General features: G+C 35.8%; 1 protein-coding gene across 3 annotated transcripts in view; it reads left to right on the top strand.

The window, feature by feature from the left end:
- Positions 1–22112, top strand: part of SLC12A2 (solute carrier family 12 member 2) — a 62701-nt gene that overhangs the window by 8762 nt on the left and 31827 nt on the right. For all 3 annotated transcript variants that reach the window (XM_027446228.3, XM_027446229.3, XM_027446227.3), the window contains exons 2-9: positions 10439–10558; positions 12214–12289; positions 12862–12957; positions 14575–14714; positions 15485–15595; positions 19809–19917; positions 20424–20551; positions 20643–20727. In XM_027446228.3, the coding sequence (XP_027302029.3) occupies positions 10439–10558; positions 12214–12289; positions 12862–12957; positions 14575–14714; positions 15485–15595; positions 19809–19917; positions 20424–20551; positions 20643–20727 (865 nt within the window). The remainder of the gene's footprint in view (positions 1–10438; positions 10559–12213; positions 12290–12861; positions 12958–14574; positions 14715–15484; positions 15596–19808; positions 19918–20423; positions 20552–20642; positions 20728–22112) is intronic.

Raw genomic sequence — 22112 nt, 5'->3', positions numbered from 1 at the left:
TCAACATCTCCATGGATATCTAGATTTCAGTGCTTTCCCTCTGTCAATATAGCTAGTCCTCAATTTACTGAAGTTTAAATGGAGTGAAAAGATTTGAATCTGAACTTCCTATGCTAACGTTAAGACAGCTAGATCGAATAGTATTGGTGTTGTCACCATTTACAGATGCACTGATGAACATGTTACTTTGAGAGAGACTTTATTTTGAAGAGACATTTAGGAAAGCAGTGCAATGTCTGATTTTTTTTTTCTTATAAAGTGTGGAAAGCCTCAAAATTCCTAGTAATACAAAAGAGGCCAGAAGAAAGGTTGGGAATCAACCTTGGAAGACTATGCAGTGCTTTAATGTCTGTTAATATGACCTGACAAGTCAGTGGCTGTGGAATATTTCTTACTTCTGTCTCTGTCATGATTTTTTTTTCTCCTCTCAGGAGTTTTTTGCAAAGTATCCACAGAAATAATGACAAGGGACAGGTAAGGCTTGTTACAGGCTCCAGTTGAATTCTGTAGTTTGGGCAAGTTATGTCATATCCTGCAGCCCCCTTTTTGTTGCTGCACTTCTTTTGAGGTGGTAAGATCAAGATCAGTCAAAGATCACATTCTCTTTATTTTCGCTGATTCAAGTACTCTTTAAGTATGGGCAGTTTGCTGTTACTTATTTCTGAATTGGTTGCAGACCTTTTTCTTCAAATAAAAGTACCTCAGAGTGCAGCTTGCATCCATCCTGTATTTGGAGGGGAGGATCATAATCACTTCCCTAATGAGAAAAGTCTGTAGCCATTGTTTGGTTTCTAAGCTGTATCAAAGATCGTTCAATAACAATTTATGCATCTAAGTAATGGTAAGTTATGATATAATGGTAATGCTAAGTAATGGTAAGCTTAATAAACAAGTCACCTATCCTTTTGTAAGTACACTACCTTGTAAGTACAGTGATTAACTCCTAAGTTGAAATCATCTGTCTAAGTAAGTTTCTTGATTAGCAATCTTGCTAGCCTGGTTAATAATTCCAACTACTGGTGAGAGTTGGGAGGAAAAATAGATGATTCTCTATTTGTTAAAGTAAAAATCTGTTTGAAAATCAGAAAATACATCTGTGAATAAGTACACACATATTGCTTAATGTTTGTGTTAGAAGCAGTATTGAGTTGCAAGACAGTGAAATACAAGCTGATGGCAGAGATGTGGAGCTAGCTAATTCTTCAGTTGACATGTTAATTGTAACTATAAATTTCTTCTGTGTTCAAAATTGTTCCACTGTAATCAAAGTACTACAGACTAATTTCAGCTTAAGATAACATTAATGTTCTGTGCTTGTTGCAATCGCTTTTAAAATCTCTAGAAGCGGATGCCAAAAGTATTTGCTGCTATATTTTAAATATGTAATTGTAGAGAAGGTAATGTAGCCAGAGCACTTAAGTTTTTTTGTCTTTTGGCTGCAAACTTGGAAATGACTTCCTTTGATTGAGGCTAGTATCCAGCGGTCAAATGTGTTCATGCTTGATCCAAGGAAGAAAATCTGCATTTTAAGTGTTTCATCTAGGTGATTTATCTCCTGTTGCTGTAGGTAACCTCTGGGTGCCTTTTAATGGTTTAGTAGTCTCTTCTAGGTCATGACTGTAAAGATAGTGAAATCATGGTGTATAGTAGCAGGATTTCATGTGCTGGAAGTGGGAGCTATAAATTCTAGTAGGAAATCTGTTAACTCATTCCTGGCTTAAAACCAAGCAATAAAGTACCTAATGTGCCAGGCATTGACTGCTGAATTTTCTGAACTGCAGTCAACTGCTATTCAGTGTACAGTAACTTGCAGCATTCCTTGAAGGTGTATGTTCTTTAGTTTGTTTTTTAAAGAAAATTCTCAAGAGGCATTTAGTTGGACAGACATCTTGGGTATGTCTTCAGTTGTGTTCTTTTGCGTATGCTACCTGGCTGGGTTTTTCCCTCCCTCACACACTGGTACCCATAATAACCATTCAAGCTTCCAATTCAACTCCTGCACGTCCTCATACAGAATATCTAAATCTGTTTTTGTAAACTTGGCAAGTTCATTTTTAACTAAAGAGTTATCAGGGACTTGTAAAACTTCTAAATGCCTGTGGAAACTGTCTTTGAGTAGCAATAGTAAACTGAAAAGATAATGGTGTTTGCTTGGATTATCGCCCTGTTTGAAGTACCAAATATACCTGTCATCATCACCTGTAGGTAAGATGTAGATTAGTGATGTGTGAAGGTGTAAAAATATGACAGCCTACTTTCATACTCAGATTGAGGGCTATTAGGAAACATTAATCTGAAGTAGGGCATACTAGTTCTCAATTTATATGCTAACTTATGGTAAATCTATCATCATCCTCTTCTCAACAGGCGTGGTGAGGAACAACTAGAATTGTATGCAGTGTTTAAAGTGCAGGTGTACCACAATTTTTTTCCTTGATTTACCCATTACATGACACTTTCTTTAGTTTTATTTTTTTATTCTGTTCAACTGTTACTGAGTAACAAGGTGGTAGTTCTCTGAAATTATTAGGGTAGGCCAGAAAAGTGTTTTTCACAGGTAATGAGGGATGTAGACAGCACTTGTTTGTTTTTTTTTTTTTTCCCAACATGTTAGCTTGCTCTCACAGAGATTGAGCTAGAAACTGGAAATTAATACAACAGAAACTCAAACAAGATTCTTCTGCCTCATTTGATGCTTCAACAGAATTTATTATTTAGAACTAACTGCTTCCACCAGGTCTGAATATTGATACATAGTCCACAGTTCTGGGGTCTTAATGGGAGGGAGGTTTAGGTAAACTCCTTTTGGCATAAATGAAAGGCTTACTGAAACGGATCAGTAGAGAGAAGAAAATAGCTGTTTGTCTACAACAGTATTGTTAGTGTTAATAGATGACAAAATGGACTGCCCATGCCAGTACTGATTGTTCCCTAACCAGGTTATAGTAAAATATTTTTTAACTAATTGTCTTCAATTCTTCTTTCCATTTAAAACTTTTTGTTTATGTTACAGAGAACATTTTAAAACTGTCGGGCTTGGCAGATGTGTTTTTCAAGTTGAGTATGAAAAACTTGCTGTGATTTGTTGTTTGTCTCCCGACCAAAGTTAACAACAGTACTTGAACCATTTTGAACATTAGTAGGCTGAAGGAACAGTTAAATATAGGGGTCAGCGTTACCAGATCATGTGAAAGACTTTAGAACCGTTTTCATTCCTGTATATTTAATTACCTAAATACTCTCCATTCACAGGCAGACAGTCAAATTTAATACTGTTCTAGATAAAATACTCGTGCATACTAATTGCAGGACTGTTTTGTGTCCCTGGACAACAATATACACAAAATGACTTCAGAGATTCACAAGTTTTGGAAAGGAATCTCAATACTACTTCTTTCTCCATGCTAACTATGAAGATAAAACCATTAAAACATTAAGCAACTGTCAGCATACTGTAAATGCAGTGTTTGAAGAACAGAGGTGCTTGATAGCGTAATGTACATCAGTGTATATTTAATAGCAAGTTTACTCCTTGCCAGTGTGGTATCACACTTAAAATACATTTGTGAAAGGTTTGTACTGGTACAGAAGTTGTCAGTGTTGCATCAGAGGTAAGCATGTATGTCAGCAAGATTATTCTATGTAGTCATTCTGTATGTAGAGTACATCTAGCACTTATAAATTGTTAGATCATTGGAAGCATCACAAGTGAAGTGGGAGGCAGAATCCAAAAGTTCATTGCAGAAGGGGAAGTGGAAGGTCTGTTCCTGCAAGAGAAGACTTATGGTCATTAAAAATCATGGGAAATGTGTTGTTTGGTGTTTTTTTGGAGCAAAACATACAGTAATTCTGCTGTTATTTGATAACTCTTCCTGATCTCTCACTTATCTGTACTCTAGCAATAGAATGTCTTAATGAGAAGAGTAAGACAAACGTTGAATAGCTTTTTTCCCCTCATTTTTTTTGAGCTCTGTTAGTTCAGAAAATTTTCTGTCTTTTCCATAGTGGCAAATTTTGTGCTTGGGTAGCCACAGCATTAACTGTGTGCAGCTAGAGTTGGGCTGTTGACGTGTATAATCACTGCATGAGATGGAATCCTTGACTGTTGAGACTCTTGGCATGCTACATCTAGATCAATACATTTTACCAATCACTTCCTGCTACGAAAATGAGCTTATTAGAAGTGGCAGTGCAAGTAGAATTGAGCTTTTGTAAGAGAAAACAATAAATTGTTATGGTCATGAACAGCTTGGCAATTGCTCTGGAAGCTTCAATGAAGGGCAGTAGCAGATGTGTGAACGTCTCTCCTTCTCCTGAAGAATTCCACTTTGATTGTTGAAAACATCTCTAAACACAAAACCGTTGGAAGATAAAAGCTTAGTCACCTTGTCAAGGCTTTGGCTGTATTTGGTGACAACAGGAGACCTGATGTTAAACTGAATTGTCCTGCCTATACTTCAGATGATGAAAGGACTGATCTTAGGTGGCTTCCCTAATGTCCTGTCTTTAGGAGGTGTGTTAAATGACCAAACTACCATGCTCAATGCCAGAATATGTCAATAGAAGGCAATCTTGAGTACAAGCAACTGTTCTCTTGATTAAATATCACTGAGTGCCACTTTAAAATATTGCTGCAGAAAATGGAGTTTGAGAAAGTGAGGCTCTGTTGGTTTTCTGTGACACTTTGATAGTACTAGCTAATTAAGTCCATGTTACTGCCATATCCTGCTAAGACGAGGAAAAGCTGCCATTTTGGAGCCTAAGGAACTAGTGTGAGGAAAAACCCATACTTTACGGCATGTGCTAAACCAGTAATTCGTCAGATTTAGAAAAAAGAAAGTTAAGTGCTTCTCTGGCCTCTGCTTGCACAAGAGTAACTGGAATAGGAAGAATTAGTTAAATAAGTTATTCACGACTTGGAGCACACTAAATCAGGCAGACCACAAAGAAAGTACAGATTATTAATCTGTGGGCTTCTACTTAAAGGCTGTAGGTACAGATTTTATGTGGATAAAAACCTGTAAGATTTAACTATTCTGCCAAGAATTTTGTGGAGGGGAGAAAAAGAGCAGTGGGGAGTGGCAACCACCTACTTCTACCCTAGTATTTTTGACAGAACATTATTCAAGTTGGAACTAACATGTGGTATCAGATCTAAACTCAACATTGTATCGTGTTTTATTTTGTAGTGGCATAAATTTGAGTCAATGTTTTTCTGTTTCCTAACCTAAATGGTGTTTACACCAGGAGGAAGAGAACTCACATTCCATAAGAAGTTAAGAATCTATAAAGCCTTTGTTCAGAATCTGGAATTTCTTTACCTTTATGATATAATAAACTAACTCTTTTTTTCTAGCTATCAAAGATAAGTGGTGTACTCTTAATATAATAGTACCCCTTCTCCTCCCTCCCCTAGAACAACCCAGTTGTAAACTTGAAAAATCAATCTAGTAATGTTCAGGCTTACAGAACTACTGCTCAGCAACTGTTTGCTACCTGACAATTCCTGATCTTTCATTCACTGACTTCAGTATGCATGTAAACAGTGTTTTCAAAGTACAGAGAAATCAAATGCATTGTAAGAAAAATCAATAGCAATTGAGAGAAATAATTGACTAAAGTAATTTTCAGTAAGATCTTGTCCAAAAACAGGTAGTCTTAAATACAGACTTAATAGCCATCTTGTCCTTTTTTCAAGTCTTCCATACAACAATACTTGAGAAGACAGAAGAGCAAATGACTTCATGTACATTCATTCTGGTACCACCCCATTCAGGGCAACAAAGCCTCAGTATGTTGTTCCTAAAATGGAATCTAGATAAGTTCACCACAAATAAAAAAGCGGCATAATTTAAACAATTATTGGTTGTTTCAGGATTCACCGTAAATCTGAATAATAATTTTGCTGATGAGAGAGTTTTCTGGACACCAGTATGTTACAGGCTGGATGTGGAAAAATCTGAAGTCTCTTCTGGATAACAACTTGTTTCTCATTTCTGATGCACTTCTAATAAATATGTGGGCTATTCATAATTGGTACAAATAACTTATTGTTATACTTATGAAGCAGTACTGGAGATGAAATAGTAGATTATCTTGTACTACAGTCCACTGAACAATTTAGCAATGGAGATTTGTGTGTAGGAATAGAATTTAACTGTTTCTTGGCTAGATCCTATCAATGTATGATAATTGTCAGCCTGTAAATGTAGATTATTTTTCCTTAGTGCAAGTGGACACTGGCTCTATCCGTAGATTTCTTAGATAAAAGACAGTATTTTGATAAATAATTGTGTTTAAAAGATCATTTGTGATCTGAAATGACAATCTTCTTTCCTCTCATTTCCTTCTCTTCTACTGCCTCAAAATCCACATTACCAAATTGTTTTTTTTTTTTTTTTTTACTGTTTGTGAAGATATTATACACATATTGCTGTTTTTAAAGTAGTGCTTGTGAGTTTTTTTCTTCACTCAGTGACTTGACTAAAAATGACCACAAGCATGAAAAATACTGTCTGTTTTATTTACAGCTGAGACCACAGTGGTGCTCTATTAATCTGGCATTAAAGGGCTAAACTTGGAGCCTTGTGTAGTTGAATGCTTTTGTGCCCACGCTTTGTAATATCTGTATTCTCACTGGTGTTTTTTGGGCACCCACTAGCACTGATAACCAGCAATAACCTTTCAGTTATTAAGTTTGTTTTTGTACACTTGGAAATAGTTTTCTATAAAAAAAAAAAATATTGCATAGTGTAGAGCGACAAGGCATACAGAACAAAACTCTCTTGTATTCATAGTGTAAATAGCTTGAAAATAATCTTGTTAACTGATAAATATCAGTTACGAGCTGTTATCTCCTTCAGAATAAGACAGGCTGATGCACTACAGTAAAATGTGCAGCTCTATAATGGGTGCAGGTTCTACCAGTACATGGTCAGCCATGGTCAGCTTGCTGAAATATGTAACTGTCTCTTACAGTAGGACACTCAGTCTTCTCTTAAGACCTAAATGTGAAGCAAACTAAACCACTTTAAGACAAAATAAATAAATGTTATGATGCACTGTTACAGTATAGACTGCCTTAGTTGAATATAAGGTATCAATGTTTTGGTACAGATGGATACTGATTTCTTCTAGCTTAGTCCTCCCCTGACTAACCTTTTCAAAAAAAAAAAGTTTTATTGTTTCTTACTGGAAACATGACATGCCTTTTGTAATACCAAAAGGTGTTATCAGTGTTGGCTGTTTTCTTGGCCAAAGCGTTAAAAACTGTGTATTTGATAACAGTGCTCCCTGAATGCTAGACTTGAAAATTGAGTTCATTGCAAATGTGGTGTAGTGATTTCTTATGGCAACGTGTATTTTCTGTGAAAGAATAATAATGTACAGTCACACAATTATGTGCTTGGTTGGAGGTCTTGGTTCAAGGTTGTGAACATGTTTATTAAACTACCCGTGGGACTTCAGGACTTGTTTCCTGAGCTCTGTTTGAAAGTGTTTTAAGGTGACCTCGAGATTCCTCAGTGTTCTCCAGTTACTGTGGTCGCTCAGTTTAGCAACAATGGGAGTGTGCAGTTCAGCATGGAACGCCCATGAAGAGCTTAAATTGCAGACACTGACAAATTTCCATGCATCGTATTAAATGTTCACATGATAAAGCAGCATAACATAATAAGAAGGTTTGACACAATCCAAATCTGTTCTTGTAGCAGTTGGTTCTTTCTGGTTGACAGATAAGAGTATAAAATACTCTTTCATATACTTGTCATACTTCTTCATACCCCAACTTAAAGAGTATGAAAGCATTTTCTGTGCAGCTTTTAAATACACCAGGCAGGCTTTTGGAGCTGAAGTTAAATGTTTGCTTCTCATAGGTTTATTTTTGAAGAAAGAATAGGGAAAAAAAAAAAGAATGCAAAATAGATTCTAAGGAAAGAAAAGGTTCCTTATAGTAGTTTGTAAAGTCTAGTAGTGCCCTTACCCTGAACCCAGTGTTAGGGAGAGCCCAAAGGGTGCCGTTGAGTTAGTGAGCATCCCACAGCCGTGGGAGGCTGTATTGTTCCCTTGACTTGTCAAAAGTTTTTTGTGGCTGTGAAAACTCAAATAGCGCAAAAAAAAAAAAATTAATCACTGTAGAAAATCCTGGAAATTAGGCTTCTGTTTATGGCTGTAGTCTGTCTGTTGCTTTTAATATTTCTTCTTTTTTCCTTTCCTCAGTTTTAGAGAGGATGGTGGAGAAGGGGGGAGACAATTCTGGGAAGTGTTGTGAGAAAACAGCAGTCTTCGATGAGGGAAGACATTAATACCTAGAAAGAGTTTTGAGCGTTTTGTTAATAATTATGTATTCCAGTGTTTCTAGGGAAGTTATCCTAAGGAAGAGTTTTCAAGTGTACTAGAACATATCAGTATGTAGACTTACTCTTTTCCATCATAAATTTCATGTGTGTCTGAGCTGAGTGACAAGCCTGGTGAGGTGCCTTTCTGTTTCTTCAGCTCTGGCCTGGGCAGGTCAGCACAGGTTCAGTAACCAGATGGTGGCTTGTAGCTGTAGGTATTAGAGAAAAAGTAGATATTCTGCTTCCCAACAAACAGATGCTAGAATGAAGTCTATGAAGAATATTCAGTGTTGTGGTATGGTGATGTACTGGTGACCTTCTTGTTTGATCCTCACCTTTTTTTTCCACTCCAAATAGATCACCCACCATTTCTTGCTTGATTTTTTTTCAAGTCTAGAGTGCTTGAATGCAAGTAATCAGCAGATAGATTGATCTGTTCAAAAGCTATACAAAACTCCCATGAAGTTACATCCATTAGATCTCCTCTGTCTAGAAGAAGTGCAGTTCAGCAAGCTGGTTAATTTCCTTTAATGATTCTTTTTGCCCTCTGTTTGGGGTTTGTGTTTTTATTACCTCCTTCCCTGAGACAAGAAAGCCAACTGTTTAAGAAACCTTTCTGGTAGAGATAATGATCTGTAAACTGATGAGAATTTTGCCTGATGGTAGAGACCTTATGCCACGCAGGATATCCAGATGTGTTGCAGGTATATCTGTTTTCTTGAGAATTTTATGTCACAATGTACTTGAAGGAAACAGAAGACATGAATCTGAGCTAACAATCTTCGAGTGAGGTTAACATAATTATATTTTTTAATCTGTTCATGTGTTTGCCTCTAATTATTAAGGAATATAGGTGACGCCTGTTGTAAGTGACAGCTCTGTAAATGTTTCCTTGGGAAACATCTGTGCTGATGACATATTTGATATTAATGCATCAGAAAGGAACTTGGAGCTTTTCACAGTAAACTTCCTGACTGCGTGCCTTTAGCACTTAATATATATCTTGAAAGTGTAAACTGTGCCCAGTCTTATTTTGTCTTATTTAGCAGATGTAAGTTCTGCCTTTTACCTCACTGGGATTGAGTCTCTAATTGCATAAATGTTTTCTAAGCATGCTAAGATGCAGGCTGCCTAGCAAAAACTGCTCAAGCTGTTTTGTTGCATAGCACCCTCTGAATGACACTCAGTTTTCTTTCTAGTGTATTCATTCCATATACTTGTTGCCCTGGATAGCTAACATACTTCGCCTAGAGTCCTTTCTGAAGGTTTCTTACAGCAAGTTTAGGAAATACTTAGGCTTAAATGCTTAGGTGTTGGTTTGGCTTGGCAAAACAAACTGTTTTTTGAAGAGCAAGCCTACAGTGTGTGCTTGAGCACACTTACGTGTATGTAGTTATGTACATCAAACAGTTAAGGCTTCTGCATTGTAAGTCTGAGTTAAACTAAAAAAAAAAAGCCACAAACCATTTTTTTGCATGGGACTGATACTTTGTCTGTTATCCTTCTGTTTTAAACAGTGCTGAGATGTCTGAGAGCAGACTACTCTTCCTTCCATCTTCCTAAAATGTCATTCTTCTACCTTCCTTTTTAGCAGCATCATCTTACAATGAATAGCAGAATAATTTACAGGGAAGTCAGTGTACTGAAAAATTGATCAACTGACAGCTAAGACTACATGAAATAGTGTAGATGAGGGTCAGTAACTTTTGGTAGTACGCTTTCAGATTAAGAAATAAATATTAAGAAATAAAACTCTCCATGTGGTAGCAGTTACTGCATATGAAATTGCATATTTTTTTGTGGGAAAAAAAATAATCCATAACTGTAGGACACAATTCAAAATATTTATTACTCAGTGATAACTGTTTGCAGGTAACTTTGGTAACTGAAAAGGAATACTGAAGTTATCCTCTTCAGTTTGGTGTATATTCATTGAAAACCGTTAAGATGTGCCTCACGTAAAAGGAATGTAAATGGTAACTTCTACCTTGTCATTTTTTAATTATTCTGTTTGCACAAGCACAGTATTTTTAAAACTTGAGTATCAGATTGCCTCTGTACTCTGTTAAACCTCAAAGAAATATTTTATTTTTTTTCCTAAGGAACCCTTTGAAGATGGCTATGCAAATGGAGAGGAAGGAACTCCTGCTGGGGAAGCAGCTGCCACTTATACACCTGATAGCAAAGGTGTAGTCAAGTTTGGCTGGATAAAAGGTGTATTGGTAAGTTTGATAAATTGTGCCTTAGTGACTTTAAAATGATCTTTCTTATTTACTTATACAGAAGCAAAAAGAAAAAAAAAAACGTGAGGAAAGGACCTACATGTGTATGGTAAAGCTTGAATTAAGTATTTAAATATTGTTGAACCTGTTACAAAGTAGTCATCTCCGAAGCTGTTGAAGTCTCAACACTAATTTTATTCTTTTTTTGGGGGGGGGGGAGATCCAAGTCTGTCCCCATTCAGAACAATGAAAAACTAAGGGTAACACAACAGATTTTATTTCAAGTACATATTTATTTTTTTAATACTTTGGCAGAGAGGAAATGTGATTAATACACGTATTCTCCAAAGCTATACGATCTTGTAGTGGAGGCTGCAAATGCAACAACTGGTTAATACACAATACACATTGAACTCAAGCATTCAGAATACCTAATTTTAGTTCAGGAAGCTTCCACTGTGCATTAGCAACTTCCTTACAAGACCTGAAGCAGCCATACCCTTTCTCTTGGGAGAAAGAGTACTGGCAGCAGCTGTCTAACAGATAATAGGACCTCCTGTTGATATACCCCAACCAAGGACTGAGTTGTTCAGCTTCTTACCTGCTTTAAAATTACTTTGAATTTCTCTATACCCAAATTCTGTATTGCATTATTTTTGTAAGCAACAATACTAAGTATTAAAGTTTGGAAGATATATTGGTAGTATATATTCTGTATGCTGATTTGAAGCTGATATTAGATGTTATCATGGGATAAATGTTGCTGGCCAGTTTCTTCCAAAGTCTGTTAAGAAGTTTTAAGCAGGTTTTAAAATTCTATTTTTAAATTTACAAAATTTTTAATTTAAAAAAAATTACAATTAGTGTTTTCTTATAGGCATTAGCTGTTGAGGTGAATGTTTCTAGCTCAGGTGTTTTTGCATTTTGCAAGACTGCATAAAAATCTCTGAAAACACTCTTACTTCCATGGTTTGGAGAGGCACTTGTCTACCTTCAGTGACCACCTAAACTTTTTTGGGTTGATGCTGTACTGTCCACATGAGAGATTCACACAAGACCTGCTGATTGTCTTCTGTCTAAACTGTGCATGTTGCAAACTATTTTATGGAGGAAAAGAAGAAACAGACTTTGTCCCCACTCTTCCTACATTCCTCACTTCCCCATCCTGTTAGTGTACAGCTCCATTGTAAGATACGAAAGTTCAAGGGCTGTCAAATTGTGGGGGTTTTCTGTTTTTTGTTTTTTGGTGTTTTTTTTTTTTAATGGAGAAAATATTTGGCAGGTTGTTTTAGTACTGGAAAAAGGAGTTGTGGGAGATCTGAATTAAGAGTATTGGAGACATAACAGTGTTAATGATGTATTCTGTAGTATGAATTTTAGATTCTAAAGGTTGGGGTCTAAATTACTTATTTGTATTGCTTGATCAAGAACTACTACAACTGTCAGGTGTAACTATAACTTGTTCAAAGCAGTAATTTTTTAATTGTTTCCTTTTAATTTTTAATCTAACTTGCCTAATTAAATAATCTGTTCTTGTAAAACAATTTGAAAAGTGGTAAAGGACTATGAGAAGTCAGACAATATTAAAAGTAAAATGAAAAATTAGTGGAAATGATTGCAGATGTAAGACTCATATTAAATGTCTATTACCCTAGGTACGATGTATGCTGAATATCTGGGGTGTGATGCTCTTCATCAGACTATCATGGATTGTAGGACAAGCTGGGATAGGTATGTGTAAAATTAAATAGTTTTATTTCAGTGGAAATGTGACCTAAGAGATTATCATCCTGAATTTGCTGTTACGCTGGTACAGAAAGTTGCTTTAATATTGTCAGTATTTTACCCTTATCAAAAGTTTAAGCAATATGAAATTACTTACTTTCCATTTACCTAGAAGATACATAATTTTAAAAATGATCTTTTCAGGTCTTCAATAAATTATAGAGAGAAACTTCTGGTCTCTAGTTATTAAAATCTGCATATATCCTATATAGGATATATGCCTTAGAAAATTATTTAAGTTAGATTTGAACTGCAAAAGATCTGTCACCTTCCAAAGGGATGTGTTTCCTTGAAGCTCTAGGGTACAGCTTTTACTCTGATTGAAAATATCATTTATCCAGTTTTGTTTTGTACACTTCAGTAGAAAAGGGAAATGAAGCCCTGAATGTACAGGACCACATACAATAAACTTGTGTCAGGTTTAGATGACTAATTTTTTAGATAAAGTTGAGTCTAAGATCTGTATGCTTGAATTCTGCTGGACTTAAACCTTAAACTCTTTTTTTTTTTTCCAAAAGGTCTGTCTGTTGTTGTTATTGCAATGGCTACTGTTGTGACAACTATTACAGGACTGTCTACTTCTGCTATAGCCACAAATGGATTTGTAAGAGGAGGTAAAGCTACTTTCTTAAAACTTTTAAAGTATCTTATCATTCTCAAGCATACACTTCAAAGATGGAGTCTCTAATTTATTTTCCATTTTCTTTTAGCGGGGGAGTAAGAACAGAACAGATAAAAATAGGGAGGAATTAAGTTTTTTGAGGAGCACAGTCTTTCTAATTTTCTGTATTTGACTTCAGTCACGTAATGAAAAACCAACAATTAGCCTAGTAACTTGATTTGACTGGTGGCTTTCTTTTGTAATGTGGAAGAAACATCTCTTTTAGTTTTTGGAATACAAACATTTTCAGGAACAAACAGGGTCTTGATATTCACCTATGTCTGCATGGGCTGGTCAAGGATGTGTTGCTTTTGTGTTCTAGTCCCGAAATACATCTTTCTAATGAAGTAAGTCCTATAAAGGGATATGCTATATCTATATATAAACATACAGCAGGACATGTTCTAGGTCTAGCATGATTTCTTTTCTTATGCACAAAAGAAATTCTCCAAACTCTCCTGATCATCTCCAACTCTTCCCGAGGGTGATGATGTTCATTTGCTTTCATAGTTTATGCACTGTTGTCATCAGTTCCCATAAAATGGTTTTGTAAATGGTCAGTACCTGTGGCACGCTCAAACTACTTCATGATGGTACAAGATGGCTACTGCTAGAAGTTGTAGTAGAATTAAAATAGAAGTAGTTCATTTTTCTGTGCCTATAAAATTCTGTTGTTTTAAGAATGAAGAGAAAGGAAAAAAGAAACCACCGCAACAAAGTTAACAGACCCGATGGGAAAGATCAACTATAAATCTTAATATTATGTCAAGCTTAGTTTCTAAACTTTTGTATACTGCATTATATGTATCAGATTATCCTTTTCTAATGGGAGACATTTGTTTTGAACCACTTCTACAAAATAATGCCTTATTCAAAATTTTGAAGTTCTTAGAGAATAATTTATTTTTTCCTTTGAAAAAGTTATGGTAGTTTATTTTTTTTACTGGCTGAAATTCTTATATGCAAAGTATGTTGCAGCTTGGTACCTATACACTTCTTGAATAAGAACTGAAATTAAGAATAGATTGTGAAAAATGGAGTTGGCATGTTATTGTTCTGACAATGTCACTGCACAGCAGAGAATTCTCATGATACTAATGCTTTAAGAAAGAAGTCATGTAGGTTTGGGACTTGAGTGGGTTTGTAACAGTATATTTTGGCTAGTTTCTTGAGCTCTAGCTGTAATAGTAAATTAGTACAGTATAACTGTAATAGTAAAACTATGCGCAGTTGCTTTTAAATTTCAAATAAGTTGTAAAGTATGGGCAGCTGTACTACTGGTCTTTTTTAATAGTGGAACTGGTTGCATAGGTGAATAATATCATGTGGTACATGAGTTGGGTGATTACTTAAAACTGGTGCCTTTTCTTAGAAACTTGAAATATACTTGTGTTACTTCAGCATGCCTGTTCCTAAAATACTGTGTTTAGGGTTCTTTTCTAATAAATCAGGAAAGATACAAGAATAAATTTTATCATGTTCATGTAAACACTATGTTGCTGATGCCTGTACATTTTTCTTAGATGATTGTGGTGGTTTTTTTTGTGTGTTCAATTTTTTTTCCTTTCAGGAGGAGCATATTACTTAATTTCCAGAAGTTTAGGTCCAGAATTTGGTGGTGCCATAGGACTGATTTTTGCATTTGCCAATGCTGTTGCAGTAGCCATGTATGTTGTTGGCTTTGCAGAGACAGTTGTGGAGCTGCTTAAGGTATATGGATAATACTGATTGTACTGATTATGCTGTACTCTATGCAGGTTTGTGCTGTTATTTAATGGCAGAAGATTTCATAGTTAACAAGATGTGGAATGTGGCACATGGTTGCTACTGATATATGAATAAATTAATTCAGTATTCCAGTAGCTTGTTGATGTATAAAAAATTATCATTGATCTCAAACTGGAACTTTACTCACTATTTTTCCCTGAAAAAATAAAATGCAGAACTTTTTCTGAAGTTCAAACTGCTGGCTGTTGAGAAGAGTGGAAGTATAGATACCTGATTCAGAATCATAAATTATTAATGCTAAGATTCCTATCTAGCTGTTTCTTGTTAACTGAAAGTAATTTATATTAAATTCTTTTTCAAAAGGGTTTTGTTTGTTAAAAGCAATTCCTTAAAATAAACACAACCAATTTATCTGTTGCATTTTTGATATGAATACTGTACTATAGTTATCATAGAAGGGAAGATGTTTGAAATGCATTGAAAGAATTAAGAGTAATGGTGAACAACAAATATATCTATAGATGCAGGATGGTAGCTGTTACTGTGCTGGTTTCTTCACTGGCAGTTGAAGAGGCCATTTGCTCTGGGGATGGGTTATAATGACTGTTTATTTTCATTTAGAATTATTCAGTGATATAAAACAAAGGAAAAAGAGGTTATGTCTAAAATAGTATTCAACAACACACTTCTATCCTGTAATAGGGAAGATAGGTACTTGATAAAGGTATATTACTTTTTGTTTCCATTTTTAGGAAAATGGGACATTGATGATTGATGAAATGAATGACATCAGAATCATAGGAGCCATCACAGTAGTTATATTACTTGGAATTTCTGTAGCAGGAATGGAATGGGAAGCAAAAGTAAGGAACTATTACTTTCTCTTTTTTTGTTTTGCTTTTTATTTGTCTTTCTTTACTCAGCTGCCTGAATAATTTTTAATATATTTAGCACATTCGATATTGCATACACAGTATGTTAGGAGTCAAGCAGTGAGCAGTTTTTAATCAATAGAATCATAGAATATCCTGAGTGGAAACGGACCCACATGGATCACTGAGTCCAACTCCTGCCTCCACACAAGACTACCCAAAAATCAGACCATATATCTGAGAGTGTTGTCCAAATGCTTCTCCAACTATGACAGGCTCAGTGCTGTGACCATTTCCCTGAGGAGTCTGAAGTGCCTGACCATCCTCTCAGTGAAGAACCTTTTCCTGACAGCCAGCCAGAACCTCCCCATCACAGCTTTATGCCATTCCAATAGGACTTGGGTCCTGTTGCAGGTTGCCAGAGAGCAGGGTCAGCGTCTTCACTTCTGATCCCCTTGTGCGGAAGCTGCAGGCCACCATGAGGCCCCCCCCGTCTCCTCTTCTTTAGGCAGAACAGACCAAGCTGCTTCTGATAAATCTTCCCGTCTAGACCCTTCACCACCTCCTTTGGATGCTCTCTGATAGTTTTATGTCCTTCTTATGCTGTGGTGCCCAAAAATGCACACAATGCTCAAGGTAAGACCACACCAGTGCAGAGTAAAGTAGGATAATTGCTTCCCTTGACAAGCTAGCAGTGTTACGTTTGATGCATCCCAGGATACAATTGGGCCTTTTGGCTGCAAGGGCAGACTGACTTATACTCAATTTACTGTTGAACAAAACACCTAGATAAATTTCTGTGGGGTTGCTCTCCAGCCTCTCTTCCCCCCGTATACACGGGGTTGCCCTGTCCCAGGTGTAGAATCTGACTCTTGCTCTTGTGAAACTTCATATTGTTGTTGATGGCCTAGCTCTCTAATTTGTCAAGATCTCTCTGCAAGGACTCTCCACCTTTGAGGGAGTCCACAGCTGCTCCCAGTTTCGTGCCATCTGCAAACTTACTCAAAACACCTAGTCTACATCCAAGTCATTTATGAGAACTTTAAAGAGAACTGGCACTAAAATGGAGCTCTCGCAGATCCCAGGAATGACTACCTGTTAGCCTAATGTAACCCAATTTACTAGAACCCTTTGAGCTTGACCTGTCAGCCAGTTGTTCACCCATTGTAGTATGTGCTTGTGAGAAACATTGTCAAAAGCTTTACTGAATTCCCAAAAGATCACAGCAACCATCTTCCCTTAGTCAACTAGATGGGTAACCTTGTCATGTAAGTTTGTTTAGCAGGACAGTCCTGTCGTGAACCTGTGTTGGCTATGACCAATGACCACATTATCCTTCAGGTATGATGGCTCTCTGTCTAGCACTAGCTCACTAGTTTGCATAGATTTGTACAGCTATCCAGACTGCTTTTCTGAACTGCAAGCTTAAGCGTCTCCAACTGAGAAACAGCAAAATCTATCCTTCTTAACTTTATCAAGAAGGTTAACAATGTTACTTTCTGAGTAATTTCAACACAAGGAAAAGTAAAAGCAATGAAGTGGAAGTTTTCTTTCACTGGGAACTTTACATGAGCTCTCTGCTTGGAGAATATATGGCCAGAATGGAAACCAAGTTACGTAGTTACTGCTAACTGAAAACCAGTGTTCTTGCTTCTCTTGTATTCTCGTCTGTGTTTGTATTTATTTGGAGCAGCCAGACAGTGCTTTTACAGTCAGTTGGCCCAGCATCAATGGGATTTGTGAACACTGGTAGTGATGAATGTGTAGGAGGGGTAACCTACTTTTCTTATCTTTTTGTGGCTGTATGGTCTTAGGTCAGCTCTGATTGTGGAAACAAACGTGTACAGATTCTAAGATACCTTAAGATAAACCATATTAGTGTTCTGACAGACAGTCGAACTTGCTCATTTCTTTGTGTGTGACTGGTAGGCTTTTGTTGTATGCTCCATAGTGTACTCACTTGATGCTTTTTAAATAATTGAGAAGAGGTTTACTTATCTCTGTTCCCATTTATAGGTGATTGTGAACCAAATATTTTTGCAGTGAGAATCATCCTTATTTTCTGCACTGAGAGGCAACTGAAGGATCTTCATAATGTAGATGTTAGAAGTTTCCTATGCTTGTGTGTCAAGTTGATGATGCTCATAATCAGAATGATGGTTCTTGTTGCTTCCAGTCATAAAAATAGGGACTGTAGAAACAGGCAATGAATATAGTAAGTGCATTACTTAGATCTACCATTTGAAGGAAAGAATCTACAGAAAACAGTTTTGGCGTGTGCTTTTAACTTGAACAACATGCTTCTGTAAAGATTGTTTGCCTTCTCAGACAGTGAATTTTGGTTCTTAATGGTATTTTCTATGCCCCCAACTTTGAACAACCCCATTTCTAACCACTTATTTTTTGCTTTGAAGGAATTAGTTGTTAGTGACTGGTCACTGTCATTTTAAAGTCTTGAGAAACATCTTGCTTTTTCTCTGCAGCATGAGAAATTCAATAACAATAGCTTGCAAAGAAATGGCCTAATTTTTTTAATGTCTCTGTATGACACCTCAACCATCATACATGTATTTGGCAGCCTTATTAGGAGTTCAATAGCTTTTTAAAATGCTGCTCATAGCAAAAATCAAGGCTTGTTGGCTTGGTTTCTGCAACATGGAAGAAGATACATAGGAGCTATGGTAAGCAACTGAACCTGTCAAGCAAGCACTTCATGTGGGTTAATATCCAGCCTACCATAGCGAGACACTGATCCTTTCCTCTTGATAATATTGTCTATGATGTTCTTCCATGCCTTCTCAATGGCTTAGAGAATTCCTTGGAAAATGAGACAAGCAAATCAATAGTAAGTTTTAAGTAGACCAAAAAGCTTATAAAAAGACTGGGAAAACAGGAAAGTATGCTTCAGAAATGACTTTAGAAAGAATGGGCAAGAGCTAAATGAATTCATTCTTAAGTCTGAGACTTCGAAGTGCAAAGAAGAGATTTGGAAAATGCTCTTATCTTTGTAGAGAAGGTGTGGTTCATTGCTGAATAAATCCATCTACAGAAATTGTTCTCAGTAGCTTCATATTGAATTCTCTGGGCTTATTGAAGACTTTTGTAAGCACCCAGCTGCATCCTTCCACCTCACTTGTTCTTCTGTAGGCTTGGCAAAGGCGAGATACAAATATGATGCACAAACTGATTTCTTCAGGTGGCCTTCTAACTCTAAAAATACTACTTTACTACTTTTACTACTACAGGCTGTCTTGCTCTGTATGTTTCTGTGCTACCTGGATTTACCTGTAAGGTTGCATAAACTGAAAACTTGTTGTTTTTTTTTGTTTGTTTGTTTGTTTTGTTTTTTTAGCAATCAGCAATGCCACAGTGCCGTTGTATACAAACTTTATTTTCTCAGGTTTGGAATAAAAAGACAAGATACAAAGAATTTTACCCCCAAGACACAAGCACACCAAGCCATTCTATGATTCTGTATATGACCTTGTAATGAATCAACCCAAAAATAATGGATCAGTGTGTTTACTGGTTAAATACAAAGTCCTGATCTCTAGGCTTGTCACTATGCACACATTTGAGCTCTTGGATGGTATAAAATACATTTTTGTTCAGAATGTAGGATTTTGTAAAGGTTTTATTGTCTGTCATTAGTCCATTGTGTCAAATAGCAAACAAATGCTGTTGATTTCCTGATGTGATAGAATTCTTACAAAACATAAAATATTTTTATTTTTTATAAATTTAAATTATTATAATTACTTTAATTGTAACTTATTATAAATTTTATATTTTTATTATAAAAATATAAATATAATATGCATTGTAATTATAGTTAATAGTCCTGTCATTTTTGTGCATTTTTTTCCTGTCAGTTTATTCAATCTACTCAAATCCTTTCCTTCTGGAAGGCTTATGGGAAAAAATAGGTCTCTTAAGTACTTTGTCTTTAGAGGAGTAATTTTTTGATCGTATGGTAATAATACAAAAAATACTTCCAGTTTCAAATTATTCATATTTATTTTTTGCAAATCCTGATACATGTTCTCTCATGCTTTAATTTGGGGTGAAGGGTGGGGAAACTAGAATATCAAGCTGAATTTGGAATAAAGTCAGTATTTACATTTTAGAACACATTCATAACATGGAGACTTAAAAACTGAAATGCAGGTTCTTTCTGACTGTAATGGTAATATTTGTATTTCAGGCACAGATAGTCTTATTGGTGATACTTGTACTTGCTATTGGAGACTTCATTATAGGAACGTTTATTCCTTTGGACAGCAAGAAGGCTAAAGGCTTTTTTGGTTATAAAGGTATGCTGGAACAGTTAGTATCTTACTGACAGTTAACACCTTTGCAATGTGGAGGCTTGCTGTCATAATTGAGTGAACATCTAAAATAGTTTAGTCCTATTTAACTATAGAGATTATTTCTTGTGATTCTTTCAACATCCTGCTGTTTTATTCCATTGAAGTTTTAAGGCACAGAATTGGTTCTGCCTGCTTAATATGGATAATACTAAATAATTATAATAATGCCATATTATAAAATTACTAAATATTGTAGTTATACTATTTTTTTAAAGCTGGAGGAGAATATAAGTACTTCTGGTTTTAAAGGCTATTTCAGTTTACTGTGACCTTTATTTTGATAAGTCAGGGCTTTTCTACCTTAAAATCTTCCACAGTTGATTTTTGTTAAATAGGTTACAATGCTGTGATTTTTAGATTTTTCAGAGCTATTAATGTCTAGAATTGGCTAATACTGTAGTTTCTATATCAGCACTGGCAGACGTATATAAATAAATCTTTTTCTACAGCTGAAATATTTATGGAGAATTTTGGACCAGATTTCCGAAAGGAAGAAACGTTTTTCTCTGTATTTGCTATTTTCTTCCCTGCTGCAACTGGCATACTTGCTGGAGCAAATATCTCAGGTGATCTTGCGGTGAGTAGTAAATAAGCAAACTAAACACTTTTTTCCAACAAACAATGAATGTATGTCTATCTCCGTCATGACTGCTGAAATTTTGTTTCAGGATCCTCAGTCAGCCATACCTAAAGGAACACTGTTGGCCATCTTAATTACCACATTGGTTTACATGGGAATTGCAGTATCTGTGGGTAAGTAGTGAATATTTTTAACTTTATCCTTTCACGTTTTTTGAGTGTGTTTTGATACAGTTTGCAATACAGTTTTTCTTTAATGCATGGGAAAGGAACAGTTAGTACTGTCTAATTTTTACTGTTGGAGATTGAACTTGCAGCTGTTCTTATTTTCTAAAATGAGTTAAACAGTCACTAGTCTTAGGAGAACAGCAGACTAAAGCTGATGGACTTCACATTGATCCTTCCTAATTTGTTCCAGGTACTTAGATTAATATGTTTAGAATTCAGCAATTGGATTAGAAAGGCGTATTTTCACAAAATACTCACTGAACAAACATCTTTTGATCTGAAGATGGTGGTAGTCAGCTACTTTATCTGAATAAATTCTGGGAAGATTACACAGCTCCTTGGAGAGGTGCAATGAGCAGTAAATCCCCAGAAGACTGAGAAGAGCAAGTAGGGAGGAGAAACAATCCTAAATTTGTCTGAGTACACTATAACTTCCCTTCTGAGGCTTTCTTCCCTTTGCCACAGTAGTTCAAATATTCTCAGTAGAACTTGTCTTGGTGTTGAATGCTTTCTGTCTGTTCTGCTCCAGGGCTTCAATGGTCATCCAGGTTTTTCCTGATCTGTAATCTATTATAGTAATCTTAAGAATATAAGCATGTCTCTAATATTTCTTGCCTATAATTGGAAAAATTTTTATACCTGTCAGACAAATCAGTTTTTTGCAGTGTTAATCAGTTTTCTTATATGAAAGACCTTGCTTTATCTTAGCTATACTGCTGTTTGAATGAATTTGACGTTTATAAAAGCACCATTGATCTTACCACTAATGATATTTCCTTTCCAAAGATACTAATCTTGCCAGTCTGCCTCTGTTGGCTAATGTAGTCCTGTAGCTCTGCCAAATACTTGCTCTGTAGCAATTGTGCCCTATGTAACATAATGATCTACATTATTTTCTAATTAGATTGACCACAGGCTCCTGCTACCAAATCTGAATACTTTAGAACTTGAAACCACATGAGAGTAAAATACTTATTAATATTAATTTATTAATAGAATACTTTGATCATCTTTCAGACATGAAAAACTTCAATTTTCATATTACAAAAAACACTTTACAGAACTAACATGAAATTGTTTGCATCAGAAATGCTGTGCCCTAGTTGTTTCTTATAACTTACGATTAGAATTTTGGTAATGGTAATAATTATTATTAGAATTACGGTAATAATAATAATGGTAATTAAAGGCCAGTGTGGTTGCAGAAGATAAAGATTATGAAAGGAGTGAAGTCTAGTCTTTTTGAGGCTTTGGATCAGGAATCAGGCAAATGGAAATACTCTTGTTCCTTCCCCTGCAGACTATTCCCTACTGTATACTTCCAAATGTAG

This window comes from Anas platyrhynchos, chromosome Z, assembly GCF_047663525.1.
Source record: "Anas platyrhynchos isolate ZD024472 breed Pekin duck chromosome Z, IASCAAS_PekinDuck_T2T, whole genome shotgun sequence".
NCBI lineage: Eukaryota > Metazoa > Chordata > Aves > Anseriformes > Anatidae > Anas > Anas platyrhynchos.
This window is presented reverse-complemented; position numbering and strand designations above follow the sequence as displayed.